Source organism: Agelaius phoeniceus, chromosome 5, assembly GCF_051311805.1.
Source record: "Agelaius phoeniceus isolate bAgePho1 chromosome 5, bAgePho1.hap1, whole genome shotgun sequence".
NCBI classification, from domain to species: domain Eukaryota; kingdom Metazoa; phylum Chordata; class Aves; order Passeriformes; family Icteridae; genus Agelaius; species Agelaius phoeniceus.
This window is the reverse complement of record NC_135269.1, coordinates 24,959,534-24,982,614: the sequence shown is the minus strand read 5'-3', so window position 1 is coordinate 24,982,614 and position 23,081 is coordinate 24,959,534. Positions and strand designations below refer to the sequence as shown.

Below are 23,081 nucleotides of genomic sequence, written 5' to 3'. Positions count from 1 at the left end.
CTTCTTATCACCAGTTACACATTTACAACATCAAATGGACCAAAGTTTCCAGATTCCCTCCAGCACCCCCACCATTCCATTCCATTCCATTCCATTCCATTCCATTCCATTCCATTCCATTCCATTGTCACTAGTTCTCCCTTGCTGCTTGTATCATGGTACTAGTGGCTCCTTCCAGACAAATCCCCCTAACAGATGTAAATACCTAACAGCAGGATTGGCTTCTTATTCCTGAAGATGACTGTATTCAGGACTTCTGTAAAGTCTACAGAGAGTGTCTGGTGAACCTAGAAGAGAATTAAATAGAAGAGAATAAGTGGTGCTGGTTTGGAGCAGATAGAAAGCTCCATTATGTACTTAGACAGTATCCCATGATGACCACTGAAAATCAAGGGAACAGAAGGGAGAGTTACATCATTGGACCCTCATGTTTCCCTCACCACTAGCCTGAGCTGCACAGCTTCCAAACCGCAGCCTACCTTGTCTGTCTTGTTCTCACTACTCCCTGCAGGACCTCTGGCATGTGGCTGTCAGCCTGCCAAGCACATGAAGTGGCAGAAACAGCCACCACCAAGGTGGCTCTACCTTAGCCACAGAGCCAGGCAGCAGGACTGAAGAGCCAGGCAGCCAAAAAGCAGCAGTGGCCAGAAGCTGTCCTTGCCTGCTGCAGCTGGGGCCTGCTGAGAGCCCAGGGACAGGAAATATTGCATGGGTGTAAGTGGCAGAGGAGTTCAGGGACTTGGGAACTTGGTGAAATAGGACTGGTCGGCTTGAGAGGGAAATCTGCAGTACATTGTTTCCTTCACAGAACAGCCATTCAAGAGCAAGGGCATGAAGGCTCAGAGAACACCAGAAGGGTTCAAACTCTTCAACAAGCCAGAGAGTTGATATGGGAAGGCAGGCATAAGGATCACAGGACTGATTCCTCTAAATACTCTTCTGAAGAGAGAAATATTCCACAGAGAACTAGGAGTAGCTCCTGCAACATGGTGGCAGTGGCTACTCATCTTAGAATTGACAAGCCAAATCCTCTAATAGCCTGCCACCCATGAGCCCTGTTTATTCACAGGGTAAAGCCAGCAGCAGCAACACAGTTAAGATGTAAGTTGGCTATGGCCAGACAAATCCTCACTATTAACATCAGCCTGAGATGAATGTGGCCATTTCTTGAAGCCACTGTTCTCCTCTAAAAACTGCAGGTTCAGGGAGACAGCCTGTCATCAGCTCACATTCACAGCCACAAAGGTGCTCTTATGAGTTTCCAGGATGTTTTGTGCAGCTCCAGCTACACTGAACAGCAGAAAGAAGCAAGAGAAGTGACTCTTCTGCTTCTTCCCCTTCAAGAGAAGAATAGAAACACTGACAATTAGAAATGCTGAAGATTAGAAACATTGAAGCAGTCTTGAAGCATTTCAATTTCCCAGCTGTATCTGCAGTTTCTGTCCTCATCTCTGGTGCAAAAACATTTCTGGGTTGTATATCATAGCACATCAAGCCAGTTGGTATTAATAAAACCCAGCAACAGGCTTATAAGCTGCTAAATGATTGCACTTCAAGGATCAATAGGAGCTGAGAGCATCAGTCCCACAAGATGAAGCCCAATACTTGACACTTGACACTAGAATGTCGTTTGGGATTGGCACAGCCCCAGACACAGCCCTGACTTGGAAACTGAGAAGGCAGGCTGTACTTAGCAGCTCCCAGAGCAGGGCCAGGCTGCATTCCCACAGCTGACAGCCTGTACAAGTACCATGCTCTGAGCCCTAAGCCAGAGGCTGCATGCTGACAAAGTAATGAGTGCAGACTTGGTCTGGGCTGGTCTTCTGGAAAACATCTTCCCTCAGCATTAGAAATCAAACCCTTGCTTTTCTGTGCACATGCATGCATGTCCTTAATGTGATTTTATCATCTGCAAACAGGCGTTCCAACCCCCAAAGAGCATACTCTGCTGGGCATAACTGCAAGAGCAGAGCTCACAACTCATTACATGCTCTCTAACTCCATACCAAGAGAGGTCTGGGTAGGTACTTCACAAGGAAACATTTTCCTTTGTATTGACATTGGAAAATGCTTCCTTCAAAGTTGTAATTCCATTAATAGCTGACAACTCCAGCTTAGATGTCTTGTTGGACTGCAAAGCATCAAATACAATGACAGCTGCCCACATTCATAAGAGCTTGCTAATATTGAACACTTACTTGCCAATAATAGGTTCTATCTCACTATTGATCATTTTAGTAACAAAAAAGCAGTTTACAACATGGGAGCTGTGCCCTTCACCCCCAGTCTTCCCTTGAGAAAGGTTTTAAAATATATTTTGCTCTGTTCTGAAGAGGAAAATTATTTGGATCGGGAAAGCTGGGTATGCACTTCTCCCCACAGGATTTGCACCCCTCTTTAACTCTTCAATGATTACTGTCTCAGACCTTCAGGGACATGCTAACTTCCAGTCCTGTTGGAGAGGTGCAGCAGGGAATAACTTGTGGACAGTAACAAAAGAGAAATCAACACAATCAGATTACAGGCCAAAGCCTGTAATTAGATTACAGGCCAAAACACTTTCATATATATATATACTTACACACATATTTATTTTTAAGGTTTATCCATGTGCTGACTCTGAACACTGGAGGGTTTTAGAGTGGTTCTAACCTCAGTATTGTAGCGATGCTGATAAAGCAAAAGGGATGCCACCAAAAGCCATCCAGAGCACAGCAAGGCATCTTCAGATGACAAGGAGGCAGGTCTGGAAGGAGGGGACCACAGCCAGGTGCATTCCAAAACCTTCTGCAGGAGTTCCAGCAAGGACACATTGGAGAGCAGCACAGCTACTGCTGCATGAGAGAAACAAAATCAGAGAGGGTGATGGGATGGCATAGGTTAAACAACCTTGACAAGCACAACAGAAGTGCAGAGCACACCCCTGCTGCAGTGAGGTAGCCCAGCTGCCACAGCTCATCTGAGTGAGGCTGTCCAGCTACTGGTATTCATCTCCCAGAACACAAGCAATTGGTCAGCAAGCTAATCAACTAACAACACAGTAGGAAAGTCAATTAGAGCTTTTCCCTAGTATTGTTTAATTTTTTTGAACTATGACAATACCAGGATATTTCAAGCTAGGCACCAAAGGCCCACTGCTGTGTTTATGAACAAGAAAAATACAGTGATTCTGTCTTTCAGCAGCCAATTCTCAAATCATGAGAAGGCAGCAAAACCAAATCAAACTCCTCAACCTAAAAAACCTCATCCAAAGTATGAAATTGTCTTTAATTATAATGCTGTGTCTGGATGGGGAAACGTCCACCTTACCTGCTAAGACAGTTAGAATACAGTCTCTGTCAAGCTACATCCTCACTGAAATTAACTTAGCAATCAATACAATCCTTCCTCACCTCTCTGTTGACTACAAGGTGTTGTCTGATGAAGGTTCCAGTATAGAAAATTCAAGGATGGCTGCAGGAGGTCAGTGTCCCTTGGCCTGCATTTCCCACAGAGATTACAGACTAGAAACAAAAGAACAGGTGTAACAAGGACACCAACTTAACAGAGCACCTCAGCAAATGAAAGAAGTCAGTCAGTGGGGAGGGAATTCAGACAAAGTGAAAATAAACACAGCAGGGCACAGACAAAGCAACAGGTGTTTGCTCTACAATGTTTGCTTTAGAGTGGACAGTGCAGTGAAGGAAGAGTGCAGAGGTGGGGAGAGGAATTGAAAAAGGTATATTAGAGTGCATATATCACATTGGGCAGTAATGAGTCCAAGAGAAATGGACTTTAGGGCATCTGTTTCCACAGAGAAAAACCTGCAGTGTGAGTTATCTGCTTCCACAGTGTGAGTTTGATCCTAGTACTAGAACAAGCATAAACAACGATGTGACTGTCTCTCATGGCGACCAGACTGGGGAAAGCCATGGAGAGCTGTGCTCCTCCACTCTCACCAATTTGCTCACACCAGGAGTAAAATGTCATGTTTGTTGTAAGCACCAAACACTTAGCAACAATGTTTGGTAAGAGTTAGGGAGGGAAATCCAGGACTGCAGGGCTCAGCAAAACTGTCTTTGAAGATCTGGAGAGCTTAAAACTTGAGTAAGCAATTCTCAGAAAACACACATCAACACGCCCCTTCCATCTAAGAGGCCTCATTAGAGAAGAGTGTCCTGCACATCCACCCCTAGAGAACACAGCTGGGAGGCCAAGGGGGAAATAAATGGGGTGGCTGGGGTAGGGAGAGAGTTGTGTGGAAAAAGAACAAAGCAGAAAGCAAGGGCAAAAGGGGCTTGTGGCTCCTGGGAGAAGCTGTGCTGTGTTCTAAAATCACAGCAGCTAAAAAGGCTGGGATAAAGAGGCTGTGGTTCCTCCACACCCCCAGTTCCCTTGGCTAATCAATGTCTGAGAAATGCCACGTCTTTACAAGGACAACACAGGCAGCTCTGAGATATGAAACATTTCAAATTGAAGGGGCTAGTCCTTCAAAGTCTGCTGGAGAAACCAATTTGTCAGAGCAGGGAAGAGATGAGAGGATGGATCAGCTGAACTTTCCTCCTCATATCTTTTCTTTTTTCACAGCTATATGAACCTGCAATAGTCAAGTAAGAAGGCAGAAGCCACCAAGAAAGGATCAGCAGACAAGGCAGCAGGTTATGGTATGGTAAACACAACCTGCTCTTCTGTCTTTGGGGTGGAGTGGGAAAGCCCTGCAGTTGGTTGGGAGCCATATACTCTGAATTCACATTCCAAGGAAAGCCCAGTTTCACTAGACTGCTGGTTCCTGATAGCTGATTAACAGGACAAGACTGTGGCCTGAGCCCCACCAGACTGTTATAGCAAGAATGGACAGGAATGATTCAGGAAGCACAGCAGCCACGTGGTCACATGCCAAACCAACGACAGTCACTGACCCTGAAATCTTGTCATGGTCAGGGGAATACTTTGGCCACCTTGTGAGGTTTCAGAGAAAAAAAATTATTGTAAAAGCAAGAGGAAGAGAACTTGGGCCTTGTTAACTGAGTTAGTTACCACAACTCTTTACAATGCTCTGCTAAGAAAGCATCTCAAAGCAATCATTACTATAATGCAAGGTCAATCTTCTCTCAAAGGACAAGGAGCAAGCCCCTAATCATCTTATGGAACAATTAACAAACACTTCCCTGGGAGAAGATGGATGCACATACTCACCCTGGTGAAGCAGCTTGAAGTCTGTGCTGTCCAGCTCCCTTATGCCCTTGCTCCGCAGCTGCACCAGGAAAAGAAGGCTCAGCAAAACAGGCAGGTTCCTGTTGGCTAAGAAGGGCACAAACAGCTCAGCTTCTCAGTGAACTCCAAACTATTGTACCTTAAAGTGTGTCAGGAATTGTGAATTTTCTGGCTGCAGGATAAGGACACGGACACACATACACACACACACACACACACACACACACAGAGCCCCAACGTTTTTCTCATCTCTACAGTCCCCTCTGGACCAGATCCCCTTTCTGTCACTCTGGCTTGGCCTGAGCCACACTTGAATCCTGCCAACACCATTTTAGGAGCAACTAAGAAGGGGGGAAAAAAGAACTAGGATCATTCATACCCTTCATGAGCTATGTAGGGAGCATGTTCCTCACTCTTTGAAATTGATACTGCTAATAAACTAGAAGTCATTAGCCCTTTCTAGACTGCTCCCTTCCTGCCCACTTGACCATTGCTGTTAGTTTTGTTCTCCTCCATCTAGTGAGACTGCAAAAATGCTGTCCCATTCCATCCTACAAGAAAGGGCAGAGACAGAAGTGAGAACCTCACACATTGGGCCTGTATGTAAGGAAAATGGGGCTATTTAGACCACCAACCCCACAGAGCAATCTTCTCCCTAATATTCACCTTTTTACAGTGCTGTAAACAGGTTAAGATTTTGTACTGTGTACAGCCATACCTACAGCAAGCAACTATCACCTCCAGTAAATGTTTTCACAAAGGCACATGAGTTTTCAGTTTTGAGGAGAAAACACTTATGGGTGTCTTTAATGTTAACATATTCCTGATGGAGTCCCACTGTTGGGTCTCCTTCTTGTCTAAAAGCAGGCTACTGTTTGAATAGGGATGCAGATCCCCTGGACTTAACTACTCCAGGCCTCACAGAGCTGCCTGTGTGCTGGGAGACAAGGAAGTCTGTCTCCAGAGTACATCTGGTGTTTGACTTTCTGCATGGGTTGCCAGGATGTCACTTAACAAGTTCAAGATGCAATACAAAGAAGAGCTACACATATTAGCAGCAGCAGAAGGGCTCAAACCTTGCAAAAGCTCCTATAGCTCAGTGTCCTACCCCCATAACCAGTGGTTTGGAGGAATAGGTCTGACTTCCTATAGGAAATGGATACTTTGCCTCCCCACAGCTCCTGACATCCCTAGATCAGCAGCAGAGGGATATGCAAGTTCAAATGTGCACAACTCCAAACAAGATCAGACTTAGCAGATCTTGTAGCCTCATGCTCTACCATGCCCCTCTTTCAATGCCCCTCCTCCAGCCTACTGACTTTGCTGGAGGTAAAGCAAAAACACTGAGGTGCTCCCAACTGCTGCACAACAAAACATTTGAAACAGAGCAGAGCTGTTAAAAGCATCAGTGGCCCCCTCAGGAACAAATAAAAGTTGTGCTAAGTCTCTATCCTGAAGGAGCCAAGGACATCCTAGCACTGCTTCTTATTTCAGTTCAAGCTCACAGACTGGTTTGCACAGCACCATTCTTAGTGGGACAACAGTTCCAACATCACAGGCAGGGCTAGAAAGGAAAACAGGGACTTCCCCTGGTCACAGCCTTGCTCCCTTTGAGAGACTTATCAGAGTTATAAGATCTGGTGATACCACAGTCCCTGTTTGGGGATCAATACCATGAACGATTCAATCCTTGCTCCTGATTTCTGTGTCCTGGGAACTATGTATACTCAGGCACACCCAGCTGTTTTGCACAAAGAAGAGGCAAAAAGGAGGATGTCTTTCAGACACCACTTGGGCCCCTATTCAAGCAGGAAGATTTACCAGCACAGCTATCCATTTGAACACTGACAGCAGTATACAAGAACCTTGCATTGGTTTAACAATCACAGTTTGAAGCCAGAACAACCTAAATTAGAAAAAAGGCTCTAACTTCAAAATGAATCTCTGAAAAAGGAAACTAAATTAGCACAGTTCTGTTCATAAATTTCCCCATGCAGGTAAGTACTGAAGCTACATCAGCAGTTCAAAACCACTTTATCCCAGACTGTGTCCCTACAGCTAGTTGATCTTACAGCAAGACCAAATCACAGAGGTGGGGTCACCTTGCAGGGTGGCTGAGCTGCTCTCTACCAGCAGCTGTTGCAGAATCTGTAAAAATCGGCTCCGAAGTAGGTCACAGACAAGGACATCCTCATTTCTTTCCAGAAAGGTCCTTAGAGTCATCAACACCTTCCAAGCCACTTCCACAGAGCTTGAGCAGACCAGATCCTGCAAAGGAAGAAACAAACACATTACCTTTCTACCCTGATTAGAGAGAAGTCACCATTGTTTAATACCATTATGGTAATCTGGTGCCTTGGGAAACAGCCTAATAAAGCACCATTAAGATTAAGTATGTCCTGATTAAATAGAGAACTGAATGAAGCAGAAGGACTCATGTCTGTTAGGCACCTCTGAGTAATATCCCTTTTAAAGAATGATTTGGTTCTGAGTGTAAGGGTAACATACATTTAAGGTCACAGTTTTAGGCAAGGGAGAACCAAACAAGAGAACAGAATCTCTGGTACCTCTGCTCTCCATGTTGTTTTGAAAAATAAGCTTGCATATTGAAGATGCTTGTCTAAAATCAAGCTTATGAGTCAGTCCATAGTTCCTAACTTTCAAAAGGCTGGCAGCTTGTATGTGCAGTAGTAACATAACTAAACTGCATGAAACATATGTAAGCTGGGCAAGCAATCAATCACAGGAAAGGGGAGAGTCATGTACACAGCTCACAAGCCTGCCTCTTGACTACAGGGCTTTTTCTGGAGTCTCTGAGCTGAATCCCACAGCCAGTAGGCTTAATTTGGGCATAGTCTTCATGTTGAGGTACATAACATTAAATTCACTTGCACAGCATGTACAGAGGCAGTTGTATAAATATCAGACAGAAAATGCCTGGTAGTGCTGACATAATATAACCATCTCAACACATATTAGGTCAGCACTACCTTTCCTCTCTTCCTGCAGTAGTCCTGGCTACTGCATTGCAATGGTAGAGTTGAAGAGGTAAACAGGAAACTGGTCTCAGCAACTGAGCCTACAGCCTGCCTGGACAGCTTGCTGCCTCCCCCAACTGCTTTCCCCTATCACACAGCAGTAATGCATCCAGACTTTGATGAGGCAGAGAAAATGGCTGTGGGACCCCGTACCCAAGGAATGCAAATAAGGAAAGAACAGGCTGTCTGTGCTAGAAAAAGCTCTCTAGTTCTGAGATGAGTTCCTGTCTCTAGCAGAGACTTTCACAAACAAAGGGCAGGGAGATGTCGGCACAATCATCTCTGCTGACATAGATGTGCTTCATATGACGTTCAGGAATGTAATCTAACATCTCTGTTCTCTGAGAGAGCACCTCAGACCTGGAGCATGGAGAAGACAAGTGGGACAGTGTGTCATTATGACTACATTCACCCCCAGATGAGCACACAGAGCCCAAAATGACATGAAGCAATAGCCACAGCCTCTCTGGTCCTGGCAAATTCACCATTGTGTTAATCAGTTCCTTCCTACCCAGAAGCCCAAGGTCTCAGATGAAGTCACTAACCATCTGTTATATCTAATCCAGGCAATTATTTAAAGCAGATAAGCAAAGAAGTCATCCTTGGAAGGACATTCATTCTTGTTTCACTGTACCATGCAGAGGCCTTTCCACTCCACTAGTGCATTCTGAGGCTTAGGTTATTCATCTCATAAGTTTTCTTTCCATCTGACAGTATATTTATCCCTGCATATTGCACTGTTTTATTAGTCCATCTAAATTCAGATTGATTATGCTCTTCCACAACTGAAAGGTGAATTGTCAAAGCCTGTGACTTATTACAACTTACTTTAAAGACTGGAACAGAGCTAAATGAATTTACTTCTGCAAGAACATATGGCAAGGCAGAGAAGGGAAAGCAGAAATGTCGTACAATTCAGGGAAGGGAGACACCATTTATGTTTTGCTTATTGACAGACCTGCTTCAGTTTATGGAGTGACAGGTTCCAGAACTACTGCCAAAGGTAACAGAGTGGACAAGCCTCATGGGACACTTCACTTCCTTGATTTGTCCTGATAGGTAAACTCATTGCTCAGTTTTACTAATGCTCTGCAATGGTATCAAATGCCTGGATGCTGTTACCCACCCTGCAATATCATCCCAACTGTGAAAGAACTGCCCCACCTGAGAGGCCTCCTGGCAGTCATTTCAGTAACATCAGATATTAAAATTTAGCCATAGCCTCTTAGATCTGAACAAACATGTTCTGTAATGTCCAGTGGATGCCCACTCAGAGTTAAGCCTTGCTTCCTCTTACTTCTTTATCATCTGCTGACATGGGTTTGCCTTCTCAATGATAGTTAGTTCTAATTTCTCTAAGGGACTGGAGAAGAAATATCACAGTTCTTAGCTTTTGCCCTTACAAGCAAATCTCATGTTCTTCTGTGGAAAAGTTAGCAAATATTTACTACATGACTGGCTCAACAGTCATGGGACAAGAGACCACTGATGGGGAGGAGTGATGGGAAGGTGAGAGCAGTGGAAGTGAGAAAAGGCCTCGAAGCAGCCATCAGGACACAACTGTGTCATGATTACATAGGTTAATAAAGCTCATCACACCAGCTAGAGGCAAACACACTAGCCTGCTACTTCAAGGCCCCTTTCTCTCCTGAACTGATTAAATTTCCCTGTCCCAAGACTATTATTTTATCTTTTAAGAGCAATAAAACATGTTATTTGCAGTCCTGAAAACTCAAGAGTACTTCAAAATTCTCTGACAAGAGTCTCCAGTTAAAACAAGACAAAATGAAAACCTCAAACAAACAGAAAGCTGTGCCCTCAAGACCTGTTCTCTGCACACTGCTTTTTCAAAGTTCTTGTTCATTATACCCTTCTCATCTATGAGTAGCAAAGCTTTGCTCCCAAATTTGCAAAACAGCTTCTTCAAAGGCTGGTACTGAAGAATCTGAAGTACCCAGCTGTGTATCTGGATAGAGGAAGGAATGGGATTTTTCATGACATACATCAGAATAACTCTTCAGATCCTTGTCCAGCCAGCTCTCAGAGGATCTCTTCCTGTCACAGTGGATGGATGACAGAGAAAGAGATAACACACATACAAGGTCCCATTTGCCACAGAAGGCTTCCCTGGCAGGTGGAAGTCTGTGTACACACACACAGCCCCTTCTATCAAAATCCTTGGTTTCACAACATCACTACAAGCTTTAAGAACCAAAAAACCCCCAAAATCAGGGCCAAGATAGCAGCCTGTCCTTGTGAAAGCCACATACCAGTAAAATAAGCAAAATGCTGGAATTGCTCTTCAGAATGGGAAGCAATGGGTTAGCACTGTTCAGCTGTTCTGATGAGCCAAAATCAGATTCTTCAGCCTTAGTCTGCTTGGAGTCTTCCCAGGAAAACCAGAGTTGGAGGACTTGGTGTCCAAATCTCCCCATGAGCTCAGGGTAGCGCAGGAAGAATTTCAGCAGGAGAGGACAATGGACATAGACCAAGCTCAGATCTGGAAGATTATCCAGGATCCTTCTTATGGTAGACAAAGACCTCTGGTAAAGAGGGAAAGGGGAAGTGAGACAGAGGACAAAATAATCACTAATACTGAATATAAAGCATCTGAAGTGATGAGACTTTACTGCAAGAAACAGTCACACTGCCTTTTCAGCAGACAATCAAACACATCAGTTAAACATCATTTTGTGAAGCCCATTTGCATCACAAAGGCTAAGAAACCTGTAGGCTTTATACAGAGCTCAAAGCTGTGCAGCAGCAAAGAGCCATATGGGAGCACTAGAAAGCCTGCTGCAGAGGCTGGAGATGTGTTTGGGAGCCTGAGCTATGAAATTCATTATATTCTGTGTGTGAATTCACAGCCTACCCAACGCAGTTACACTTCCCACACATACACAAGTTTATTCTGTCATATCTATATTCCCCTGTGGATTTACATAGTTAACTTTCCAGGGTGTAGATGCACTGCACAGTCTTCACTCATTCACTGCTCACCACCTATGCCAAAATACTTTCTACAAGAAGGTTGATGTGAGTGGGGAGAAACCTTAGTTTCAACAAAAAGGCTCCAAGAGGTAGGAATGAAATCTTTTACCACATCCAGGGCTTTGCCTTTGTCCTGACAGACAGCAAGGAGGTAAAGTGCAGCTCTGAGTATGTGTGGAGGGGGACAGTCTCCATGGTCCTGTGCTGACAGGAGAAAATTTCTTACAGCTAGAAATAATTCTGCATCTGGAACAAACCTGCATTGAAGGAGATTGGAGTAGAAACAGTAACAATAGATATGCCTTACCCACCAATTCATGGTCACTTGCTTTGTATAGTCTTGGCTCACCTGTCCCCAAAGGTGTAGGCAAAGTATAAGAGCAGTACAAAACAATGCTGGTGGCTGCAAAGAGACTGATCCAAAAAGAAAGGTTCAGGGGTTTCAGACAGGAGGAGAAGGCTTTCAGCAATGGTGTAGTTTAACTGAGGCAGACCCTTCTGCAGGAGCTCAGACATCTCCTGCTCTAGAAATAAAAACACAAGGAAATGATGAGCAATGTCTATGGAACAACTCCACAGTCTGCATACACCAAGCGCACCTCTGTGATTTGGCATCAATAGTGGTGTGAAACCTGACTTAACAGAGCTGGCTTAAAGGATGAAAAGACACTTTAAGGATGAAAAAACACAATCTGTTTGAGATTCTGAGCCTTTTGCTGATGCTGCCTGTATGGCAACCAACCACTGCTAATGGGAAAAGTGGCTTTTCTGATGTAGAAACTTTCACCTCATTTGTTTGGGACTTACCTATTATGGAAAGCTACAGTACAGACAGGAATGCTTTATAGAGTATGTCAGAGGGAAAAAAATACCTTAATCTGCAGATATGCCACTTGACTGTGGCAAGTAATTTTGTTTCAATTAAGCATGCACAGCTGTGCTAATAAATGCCCCCATGTAAACAAAACCATAGGTAGATGAAATGCATTCTTTCAGGTAGGGTTCCAAACTCTTCAAAAGGCATTTTCTGAGTGTTTTCTGTGCTGGTCCAGTAAGGACCAGCTTAAAAACAAGCTGGGGAAAAGAAATCTCTCAGTCAAGCTTTGTGTGTTTTCTCTTCCCTTCTCCTTTGTCCTTTACTATTTTTTTTCACCTGTTGCCTAAACAGAGGGTGGCAGGGCCTCAAACTAAATTAAGCAATTTTTCTCTTTCCCCAAACTTGCCCTCCTGAGAAGTTCTCGTCTTCTCCATGGCTGAGTAAAGGTTCAGGCATAAGCTGCAGAGGAAGCTGGAACAGGTGTGATTCAGGACAGGATTACTGCGAAGAAGAACAGAAAGAGACAGTAAAGGAGGCTAGAAATATCCTCTTCCTACTTCTGATATCACACGCTGTCTGCCAGAACCTCATTTTACTGAATGATCAAAACAAACACTGCCCCATCACAAGAAGACTAGGAGCCAGCCTAGGCTTCCAGGAAAATTAAGAGTTCCCAATGGACTGTCAGCTCACAGATGTGGGGGTGTGTGCAGTGACAACAGTGAACATGTTCATACCTTGGGCCAATGTGAATACAGTGAGGTATTCCCACAGCCATCACACACCTTGTCTACACAGAGAGTCCTATAAGGACAGGACCCTAACACTGCAGAGAATGGGAGATGTTTAAGGGCAGCTCACAATACAATGATTCCACTGGCAAACAACACTTGGATTTTTTAGCAATGACATTGCCAGGGATGAACACTGAAGAATGCCAAAATAGCAACTAAAAGGGTGAGAACAGCTATTTCCAGGCATTTCTTTCTCTCCAACCCATTTCCTTGCAGAACAGGACATAAGCAGATATCTGTAACACACCATCCTTGGCATAGCACAGTGCTCTATTCAGAAACCTAGATCACTCCCACCACACACCATTCACAGGCACAAATGTCCTCACTCGAAGTTCCACACTAGTAAACTCGACTAGGAGTGCTCTGTGTTTTGTTTACTTTTTAAATGAGGTACAGTCACAGGAAAGAGGAGGTAAAACATCTCTGCAGACCCAGAGAGAGTCTCCCCAAATACTCCTCAACCTAGAAATCATAGCCTCTACTACAGGAGATCTTTTACAATACCTGCTACTGAAGTTATCCTCCTTCCCCCCATGTCTAATATATTATCACACCATGAGGAACAACAACAGTGGCAGTAAATGCTTAGGAAGCCAGAGCTCAGATGGAACTGATGCTACTGGTACTTCTCTTTAGAACACCCACTGATCTGACTACTCCAAAGTCAGGCTGCTCTATCTGTGCAACTCACAACAGAGCACAGAATTCTCACAATGCTGTGCAAATCCATCCACCTCCTACCAAACCGCTTCTCCCTTCTCCCACATCAAGCTCTTCCATTGTCAGTAACCATTTCCATTTTTCAGTAAGACACAACTATTCCTGAGTCTCTCATCTTACCTAATCAGGTGTATTAGATAAGGCATGATCTACTTTCCCATCTGGAAATTTTATGCTCACTAACAATGCACACATCACAATACCTCTGTACAGAGCAAAATCTGGCCTTCAGCTCCAGTGTCAGTCGGATGAAGGACGAGGATGCTAGACAGAAAGCAAGACAGAGATGTCAAAGGAGCACAGAACATGTATGATAAGAAAAAGAGTAGGCAGGTCCCATAACCACCCCCACACATCTCCATACAAGCCTGGTGAAGAGGGCAGGCCATCTTAGTAAGAATATACATATTAGGCTGCCTCTCAGAAAGTAAACTACTCCAAGTTTGGGTATGAGGAGAGTATCTGAGGTTACTTTGTTTTCTTAGGAGAAGTTAAGATTTGCCTGTTTCACATGTTTAGAACAGAGGAATTGTCTACATCACCTCTCTGTTGTGTGAAGAATAAGGCATACATAAACTAAACTAGGATTTCTACATAGTAAAATCCCACCAACAATTCCAGCATAATCCCTGTCTACAGGAACAGCCAATTCAATTCTGAATTATTCCAGAGGGAAGGAAAAAGCTGACACAACATTCTTATCCAAAATGAAACCTGTCTCATCATCATTGCTAGACCAAATAACTTTTCCATCCTGCTGAACAAAACTATGCACCCTATTCTTATTCATATAAACTTGTAATAGCATCCTCCCCATAAAGTCTCAATGTTAGGCTCATTGCCTCAGTAATATGCAGTAGCAGCAAGTTCCATCAGTTAAGAGCACAGAGAACACAATCCCACAATACCCTCCTACCCAGCTTCTTGGAGAACTTATTCCTCATGCTTGGCACCACTGTAAAGAGGGTACTGAGTGCTGAGATGAAAACCTCTGTCACTGACGGGCTGACAGCCCTTTCCAGATAGCTCTGTTGAAAGATAAATACATCAGGTGCACAAGGTGCTATAAACACTGAAGGCAGCAGCTTCCTTCCAGCCTCCTGCCTGCCCAGAAAGTCAGGTTTCTAAATCCAAACAAATGGAGTAGCAGTTCTTTTACCAAAATGCCTGGCAGCAGAGCAGGCTCACAGAGCACTTTGAACACAACTAACTCCCCCTGCCAGCACTATGAGCTGTGCTGGTAACTCTGCCAGACATCCCACCAGACAAGAGACTTCTCCTGGACTCCAGCAGGCAACCAGTTAGGCCTTAATGCACAGTGACTGACACTACTGCCCACACTGCACTGGGAGTTACTGCTCTCACAGGTCAGATGGATAATTCTATACAACATAGGACATATGTTTAAGTGCAGCTGACCTCAGCAACATTTAACACCTGTGCTTCAGTGTTTCACTGAGCAGTGGCAAACACAGGCATTTGAGCTCTCTACAGAATTTAGCCCTGAACTGTTTAGAACAGAATGACTCAACTCACTCTTGTTGAAGGTCACTGGACAATTTTCTCACAGTCCATTAATTTTTACCCAAGTTCAATGAGCAAGAAACAGAACACCGACTCCAGCTTTGCCAAACCGGACATGCACTGCACCCTCCTGTCAGGGAGGAGAACAGCAGTGCCACTGCAGCTGCCTACCAAGAGATTGGTTAAGAAAACACCAACCAAAACATCTCCAAGCTCCTAACAACTGTGAGAATCCATACACCAGTGCCCGTCACAAAGCACAAGGAAACTTTACTAAATGTTAAGAACCGCAACAAAAGTCCCATTGTTTTGACAATTCTGCTTGAAGTGTCTTAGGGACAGGCCTGTATGGAGCACTAAAGCACTCATGAGTCTCCACAGCTACTTTTTAAATCATGTCACTGGCCTTACTGCTTAATACTGCCCATGCAGACTGGGAAGCCTCATCAGTACCTTCTGGGAAGAAGCATAGAAATGAAATTGCAGGTGCAAACCATGGCAGCTCTCTGGGACACAGGCAAGTTTTGAAAAAGTGGCAGAAGGGGAAACAACAGTTCAGGCACCCTTCATTTCCTGACACATCCAGAGCTGCAATGGATCCCACAGCATGGTAGGTAGGCTATGGGATGGCACAGCCTGAAGACATGGAAACTGACATGGAAACTTTATGAATTTCTGCACCCTCTGAGAGCATTTGCATGAACTATGTAATTCCATATTTGGCTGTGGAAAAGTGGCAAATGCCACAACTCTTCTCAGTTTACTTGACGTGCCCTCTTCCCCAAAAAAACATTTGTGCAACCCACTCTTGGTGCTTGAAAGCACCTTTCCAGGTACCCATGGAACAGACCAAGTTCAAAAGAAATCCTACCATGACCATGGGGATGCAGAGACTGTCACAAATCCTCAACAAGAACTCAGAGAAGTTGCTTAGTGTGTCTTTGCTCTCAGAGTTGGGGGCAGTGAAAGCATTCTCCTGGGCCATGAAGTCACCCTGGAATTCCACTGCTAACCTACAAACACACAGTGGATAACAGAGGAAAGAGGAAACCTCCTAACTCTGTAAAGGAAGCCAGGAGATACAACATTTTAATCACAATTATCACCATAAAGGACTCACAAACACTCAATGGGTTGGAAACAGAGGAATCTGGCAATCACATTCAGTTACCTCTTGAGTGAAGCTATTAAAAGTCATCAAGGTTGCACAACAGTACACATTGGGAAAGGAAGACTTAGTTTCTGTGAAGAAAGCATGTGTTGTGGGAAGCTCTGGAGTGGTAAGACTGGTTTTCAGCCATACCAGAATGTCTGATGCACAATACAGCAAACTTTGTGAAAATCAGCCAAGGAACCATTCAGCTGATATAAAATCCATGACAGAACCTGAGTGCCCTCTAACACGACCCTGAGACTCTGGGTCAATGCAGAAAGGCACGTCTGATTCTGACTGAATTATCTCAGCCAACCCAAGTGATGCAAGGCAAAAACTAATTTGGCCAGACCACCCTAAAAGCTGATCCTGATTCATTCTGATTCATGCACAAACTCATCTATCGCTGTCTGATGTGCAGGTTAGGGTGCCAAATAGCTCTGATCCAGCAGAAGAGGTAAAGTTGGTGCCTATAAACCCACTTCCAGTAGCAGGTCACAGACATGAGCAAATCCAAGGCCAGTATCTGGAGGAGATATGCATTTGTTAAATGGTTAATCCCCTCTGGCAGTGAAACCACATAGCATAGCATAGGAATCTAGTTTCACACATACCTTCCAATAGTTCTTACACTATCAGCAGTTTTGGTGAATTTTCAAAGCCCAAAGACATGACATAAACTGATAGGTCCCAGGCAAATTTAATGGGAGACATATTCAGGTGTCACAAAATTTTCACTATTAATACATAGCCCTGATTCTGCTGTTTCACTGACCTGTGCCATGCACTGAACTCACCTGTGATATTTCTGTGGTGGGGCTGGGTGGAGGAATATAGTCACAAGGACAGAAGAATGGACAGACACAGACACACACCACCCACCCACCTTCCTGACGTGTCCTCACCTGCAAGCATTTCTGAAACTTTCCAGTGTATTGAGCAAGAACTGACCCTGTCTCTGAGGAACTCTCCCAAGATTTCTGTTTGCTGAATGACTCTGAGACACTGAGAACAGGAGATCGCCCTGTTAAAGGAGAGAATCTTATAAAATCTTATGTCCACTTTCAGGAAAAAAATAGCTTTCTCCTCTCACACCAGCAGCAGGAGAACAACAGATTGCACTTCACCCCTTTACACAACAATTTTTTTACTACTGTGCTTTCCCAGAGAGGGCAGAGTTAAACAACTTGTATGCTCTTCCTAGGGAGGACAGAGTCATGGAACTATTAACTCTGCACTGCCATCTCTTTAGAGTCTGTATTACCATGATTTGATCTAATCCGAGTTTTATGCATTTCAGCTAATGGAGCTTTAAATCCTTCTGAGAAAACTTTGTATTTTTAAAGATTTTCTTTCTTCCAAATACTCTTCAGACAACACAGAATAGATCTTCTCCTTGCTTAGCAATGAAATCTTAGAAGTTCTTCTATTTTGGCTCAGACTTTTAAGCAGTTATCCATGTACTAATTCTTGTTCCCACACAGCATCCCACTGAGTTAAGCCTGAAGCCAACTGAAGCATCAGAGTTAATCATTTGCCCAAACTGGGAACAACTTGGAACTCAAAATCTGCCTTTAAGCCTTAACCTGTTGTGGTGGTCTTCTCCATAATACCAGAGGAGGGCACAGCTACACACTGGTGCCTGGCAGTTCAGAACTCCTTCTCCATTTCATGCTGAGATACCTTGGCAAAGGTATCATAATTTCCCCTTTTCTCCCTTTAAACACAGCCTGCATATCCTCACTATCTAATTTCCTTCCTGTGAAGCTCCTAATTCTGAAAGGGACACCCAGCTCTGTGTGTGTGCAAACTGACTGGCCAACATCTGCCTATGGGACAGAAAGCACTTCTGCCTTCTTCAGGCAGAGAAGGCCAATATCTGGTACGACAGAACTTGGGTCTAAAAAATGTTCATCATGAATTTGGAGTTCTGCTACTCCTTTGAGTATTGAGGTGTTCTCCCCACTAATGGCACGAAATCTAAACCTACATGGCTCTAAGCCTACAGCAAGAAGGCTCAGTCCTTGTCTTTTCATTAGCCATCTGCACCTGGGGCTCTTCTCAGAAGTGCAGAGGTCCCAGCAGCACACCACACTAACCACAGATGCCAGGAACAGAAAAGGGTTTATAGTTCAAATAGTGGCTAACAACTCCCTTGCTGAGGGATCACAGTGCATATATGGTGACACTCTTGATCTGAATGTAGAACAAGAAATGTTCATTGCTGAAAAAATGGATTGACCAATGCAGCCTACAAGGTGAGGGTGGGAAGAAGGGGAAGTTCAAATGGCTGTGGAGTACTGGACACATAAAGAGAGTAGCATGCTCAAGTAGTGCCCCACAGAACTTCACTGATTTAGAAGGATATCATTCACCAGCATCCACCTTCATCTGCTTCAACGTCTGCTACCATCTCAAGGCAAGAGAATCAAAAGAAATAGCAGAGAACCAAACAGCCACAGGGGATGTAAACAAGGGGATGGAACACATATAAAACATCAATATAGGAAGATCATCACTGTCCTGCTCAGTCCTACCAACAAGCAACAGCTTTTGACTTACTGCATGCCTCTTACTACTCTGTGGTGGGGAAAGGTCAGCACATCGCTTCAGCACTGCCTCCAGAAGCTTCTGCAGTTCTTCATATGGGACTGGAGGGGAACTCAGATGGTCCTTCCTTAACAAGTGAAGACAAAGACAAGATGCACAGTCCCTGCAGGGGACATTCCACTAGGAAGGCAACACCATCAGAAATAACTGCTCTTCTGATGGAAATATGCCACTGACACTTCTCTCCAGCAGAGCATAGTAAGGTCACAATATCTGAATAGTGTCTTCACCCACACATAAACCCAAACACACCCTCAGTGCTCTGTCTGCTTTCACCACAGTCAGGGAGCCCATGACTGTCCAGAGTCTTATGTTTATTATTCTTATCAGTCCAGATGGGGCACAGAGTGACAAAGCCACAGCAGCTGCTGTACAAGCCTGCCTAGAACACTAGGTCCTTCCTGAAATTACTTGCTGCCTGCCACAGCTTCATTGCTCTGGCAGCTTTCCTGAGGTGGGTGGGAAGCTGGCTCTGCTGTACCCACGCCTGCCTCAGCCACAAGTCCCACTGCGGAGCACGTTCACCCACACAGCCACAGGGGAACTGCAAAGCCCAAGATGGTATCAACAGATCTATCTGAAGAAAAGTCTGCAAATACATTCCTACCTACCTCAGGAAAGCAGCCACAGCTTTCACAGCCTCCACTGCCACCTCCAGCACTGGGCAGTTCACTGTCTCCATCAAAACATCAATGGCTTCTATGCATACACCTCGGTTGGTGAACAATTTGATTTCCACTGGTTGCCTTTGAAGACAAAACAAAGTAAACAAGGAGAATGTTGTCAGAGTTAGGTAACTGTAGTGCCCTTCCCTCATTTCAGCAAATTGACAGCTGAGCCACGAGATTACAGCCATGTTTTTCAGTATTGAGAGCCAGGAGCCAGCTGCTCTCAAGGAGGTACATTCACACTTGAGCAGGTAGAGGGTTTGCTATAAAGAGGAAATTTCAGCCAGTCTAAAGCACTACCATGATAAAACACAGCCTGGATAGAGTGTGACTACTCCAGAACAGTGTCATGAAAAGCACAAGAAAAACAAGCTTTGCAAAATATAGTGATCTCTGTGCCTTGGACTCTATGTTCAGGCCATCTGCTCTGGCATTTGTGAGTTCATCTAGCAACTTACATTTTTAAGTATACAAGCAAACATCCCTGTCCTAGAGGATAATGCCATGAGAATAGCTTCTCTCATCGCACTCCTAATGGCAGATGCTGCCAGGGCAGGAACCTTCACAAACTTGAAAAGTAAACAGGAGAATAAACACAATCCAACTGTCGAGATTTAACAATCCTTCTCGACAGTGAGCATTTTGGTCATCTGTGGCCCAACACCTTTGAGCATTCAGCATGAGAGCATGGAGGGACAACAGGCCATTAATTCCATTATTGGACAGAGCTGTGTAAATGGCAGACTTTGGCTCCTGGCAAGTCAGGTACAGTTGGGGAGGCAGGGGGAAGACAGGCAGTTACATACAGACAAGAGGCACAAACAACCTGCCAGAGGGTCCCTCCAAAGTGAAGCAAGAAAAGCAGCACAGCATGACAGGAGCCACATTTGGGAGCCAAAACTATTCCCTGTTATTCAATTTTCACAGTCATGCCTGACTGAAGAAAGCCAGGAGCACATGCTCTCATGCACAAATGGGAAAGCAAAGTGAACTTCAGTAGAAATTACACTAATAGCCCAGTTACATGGCAAAAAGGGAACAGAAGAAGAACCACTCTTTTTAGTCACCCAGTGGGATGGAACCCAGCTTCGCAGCCACCTCACATCCCGCTGTGAGGTGGCTGCAAAGAAAAAAGCTGTGAGGTGGGCATGGCAAGGAAAAGGACTTGTGGAACTCAGGCATCAGGAGCCAAGCCACAAGTGATGCACTGAACTTCCAAATTACTTCTACTCACACTGGGTAATTCTATTAATCCTCTGTATCTCCTTTCTTTAATCACTGACCTTCTGAAGTAAAATACATCAGGAAGAAAAAAGTCTTCACTGACTCATGCAGGGAAGAAGGGATGGAGGAGTATTGCTGACTCATTCAAGCAGCACAAACCCACTTTCAAGATGGTGCATTGTGATATCTTTGGGGCCTGGAGGGAAAGTGTGAAGGGCAGCACTCTTGCAGCTTCCTGCAACCTCTCATCTTTGGGCCCCAAACTGCACCTGCCACTTTGATTATGCTGGGAGAGACAAGGGTCACTCCAGGGAGAGCTACCCAACATTCCTGACATACTGCCAAGGGGAGCAGTACGTCCTGCGTGGACCTCACCAGAATGTGAGGCTCACTTACACAAGAGAATCCAGCTGCAAGCTAAAACCAAGATGAGAGGTTCCAGCACAAGATCCCTTTCCCCATTATGATATAATTTTAAATAAAACGTGATTTCTAAGGCAAAGCTCAGAGAAACAGAATGGGTGTACGAGAAAATGAGAGCAACTGCACAGAGTGTTCTCTTTGTTTCACAAGCATAAATGCTGTAATTAATGTTCCCCATATCCCAGTTTCTCTTTTTGACAGATCCCACACTGGCATCACCACACTGTTCTAGCACTGTTGCTTTTTCTTCTCCTTTTTACCCTGCCACTTGCTACAAAATTGACTATGACATTTCCAAAATTCTGCTCAAGGGCTCTCTTGGGGGATCCAAGTGACAAAAACGAGACTCTGTCACTAGCATGACAGGATAGGAACAAGATCATAAAGGCAAGAACAGGAAGCACAGAAGAAAAACAAGCCAGTGTATATTATTTCTTCGCAGAAAACAAGAGGCAAAAAGTGACAGAAGACATTAATATTTCAGCCTAGAATTTGTTTTTGCAGTTTGAATTTAGTTCAGATGATGATAGAAGACCAGAGGCCATGGAATTTGCATACTTTGTTTTGTCATAGAGGCACACTTAGCAGGAGCTGGCCTGCTCACATATGCCTGGACCTTCCTGGACTTCTCTCCTGCTCTATCTACAGCTGATAAGAGATTTCAACTCCCTAACTGGCAAGTAAGCAGGAAGAGGAAGATTTAGTGGTGGATGTAAGCACAAACAGGACAAGCTGGGAGGTTTGGAAGCAACCATCAGGCCTTTCTTTGCAGGAATAAAGGAGATGAGATTGTTCAGCACCATCTTTTAAACACAAAAACTCTTGTGGGTTCTGGTCTTGGAAGAAAATCTTAAAAGAAAAAGCCTCACAGTCTCCATTTTGGAGTACCAAACTCTGCCTGCAAGCCTCCCTTGGCACTCCCTTACCGTTTCAGTATTTCAGTGAAGAGCAGGAGCCCTTGTTTGTGCAACTCCACATTGTTCAGCAGCAGGACACCTTGGAGACTCCTCACCAGAGATTCAATGCCTGTACATGTTCAAGAGAAGTCACAGAGAGTCTTTTAATGTTCCAGATTCCAGAATGGAAGCAAAATTAATTTTTAAAAGGAAGAAAGATTAGAACAATTATTTTTCTGAGCTACTGACAGAAACAACTGTCCAAAACTGTTGAGTGTTCACTCAGCTCCCTCATAACATGCCTCAACCTTCACTGCTGGAGATAAGTCCCAAAGAACAGAAGGAATTTAACCATTCTTCCTAAATCCACTCTTGGCATATCCACAGAAATACTTAATAGTAACTCAGACAGTGTCAATCATGATAACTGGTTATTATAATGAATTAGTGCTCATCAGAAACTCATTAGGACAATGACACTACAAATTCAAGCTATGTTGGACATCACGAGCATGTCTGATAGGTACTTATTTTCAGTCCTTTATCCATCCTGACTGGAAATTGTGGTTGTGTGCAAAGTGCTGGAATTCAGCTAGAGGCACAAGAATGACTGCAGTCACTGTGCCAGCAAGGTTGATGACTCACCATACACAGTGTGACACTTGGAGAAGAAAAGGCGCTCTTCAGTCAGGAGGAGTAGACAGCAGTACACTGACCAGATGAGGATTTCACTTTTGCACAAGAGACACTCAAAGAGGAACTCTGCAAACACACACACAAATAAGGTCACTCTGGTAAGAAGCAGGCTGCTCACAGCACGGCACAGCTGCTCCTGGAACAGAGCAGAGGAAGGAGGAGGGAACGAGAAAACATAGCAACAGCCACAGGGAGAATGGCTGTACCATGAAATGGCAGGAATGGAGAACACAGTAGATGCTCAGGGGTATGCTAATCTTCAAAAAGAGGTGACTGGAGAGCAGAGACCCATGGGCAGGCATCTTCCCAGCACAAACTCAGTAGGAAGGAA

General features: G+C 44.4%; 1 protein-coding gene across 1 annotated transcript in view; it reads right to left on the bottom strand.

The window, feature by feature from the left end:
- The window catches only part of MEI1 (meiotic double-stranded break formation protein 1), a 38,391-nt gene that overhangs the window by 6,205 nt on the left and 9,105 nt on the right, over nucleotides 1-23,081 (bottom strand). The window contains exons 9-25 of the mRNA XM_054631438.2: nucleotides 22,700-22,816; nucleotides 22,085-22,184; nucleotides 19,455-19,589; nucleotides 18,796-18,910; nucleotides 17,139-17,257; nucleotides 15,952-16,093; nucleotides 14,473-14,584; nucleotides 13,760-13,820; nucleotides 12,446-12,540; nucleotides 11,572-11,746; nucleotides 11,332-11,479; nucleotides 10,502-10,774; nucleotides 7,296-7,461; nucleotides 5,176-5,280; nucleotides 3,393-3,503; nucleotides 2,653-2,834; nucleotides 206-287 (exon numbers count right to left, since the gene is read on the bottom strand). Coding sequence (XP_054487413.2) covers nucleotides 206-287; nucleotides 2,653-2,834; nucleotides 3,393-3,503; nucleotides 5,176-5,280; nucleotides 7,296-7,461; nucleotides 10,502-10,774; nucleotides 11,332-11,479; nucleotides 11,572-11,746; nucleotides 12,446-12,540; nucleotides 13,760-13,820; nucleotides 14,473-14,584; nucleotides 15,952-16,093; nucleotides 17,139-17,257; nucleotides 18,796-18,910; nucleotides 19,455-19,589; nucleotides 22,085-22,184; nucleotides 22,700-22,816 — 2,238 coding nt within the window. The remainder of the gene's footprint in view (nucleotides 1-205; nucleotides 288-2,652; nucleotides 2,835-3,392; nucleotides 3,504-5,175; nucleotides 5,281-7,295; nucleotides 7,462-10,501; nucleotides 10,775-11,331; nucleotides 11,480-11,571; nucleotides 11,747-12,445; nucleotides 12,541-13,759; nucleotides 13,821-14,472; nucleotides 14,585-15,951; nucleotides 16,094-17,138; nucleotides 17,258-18,795; nucleotides 18,911-19,454; nucleotides 19,590-22,084; nucleotides 22,185-22,699; nucleotides 22,817-23,081) is intronic.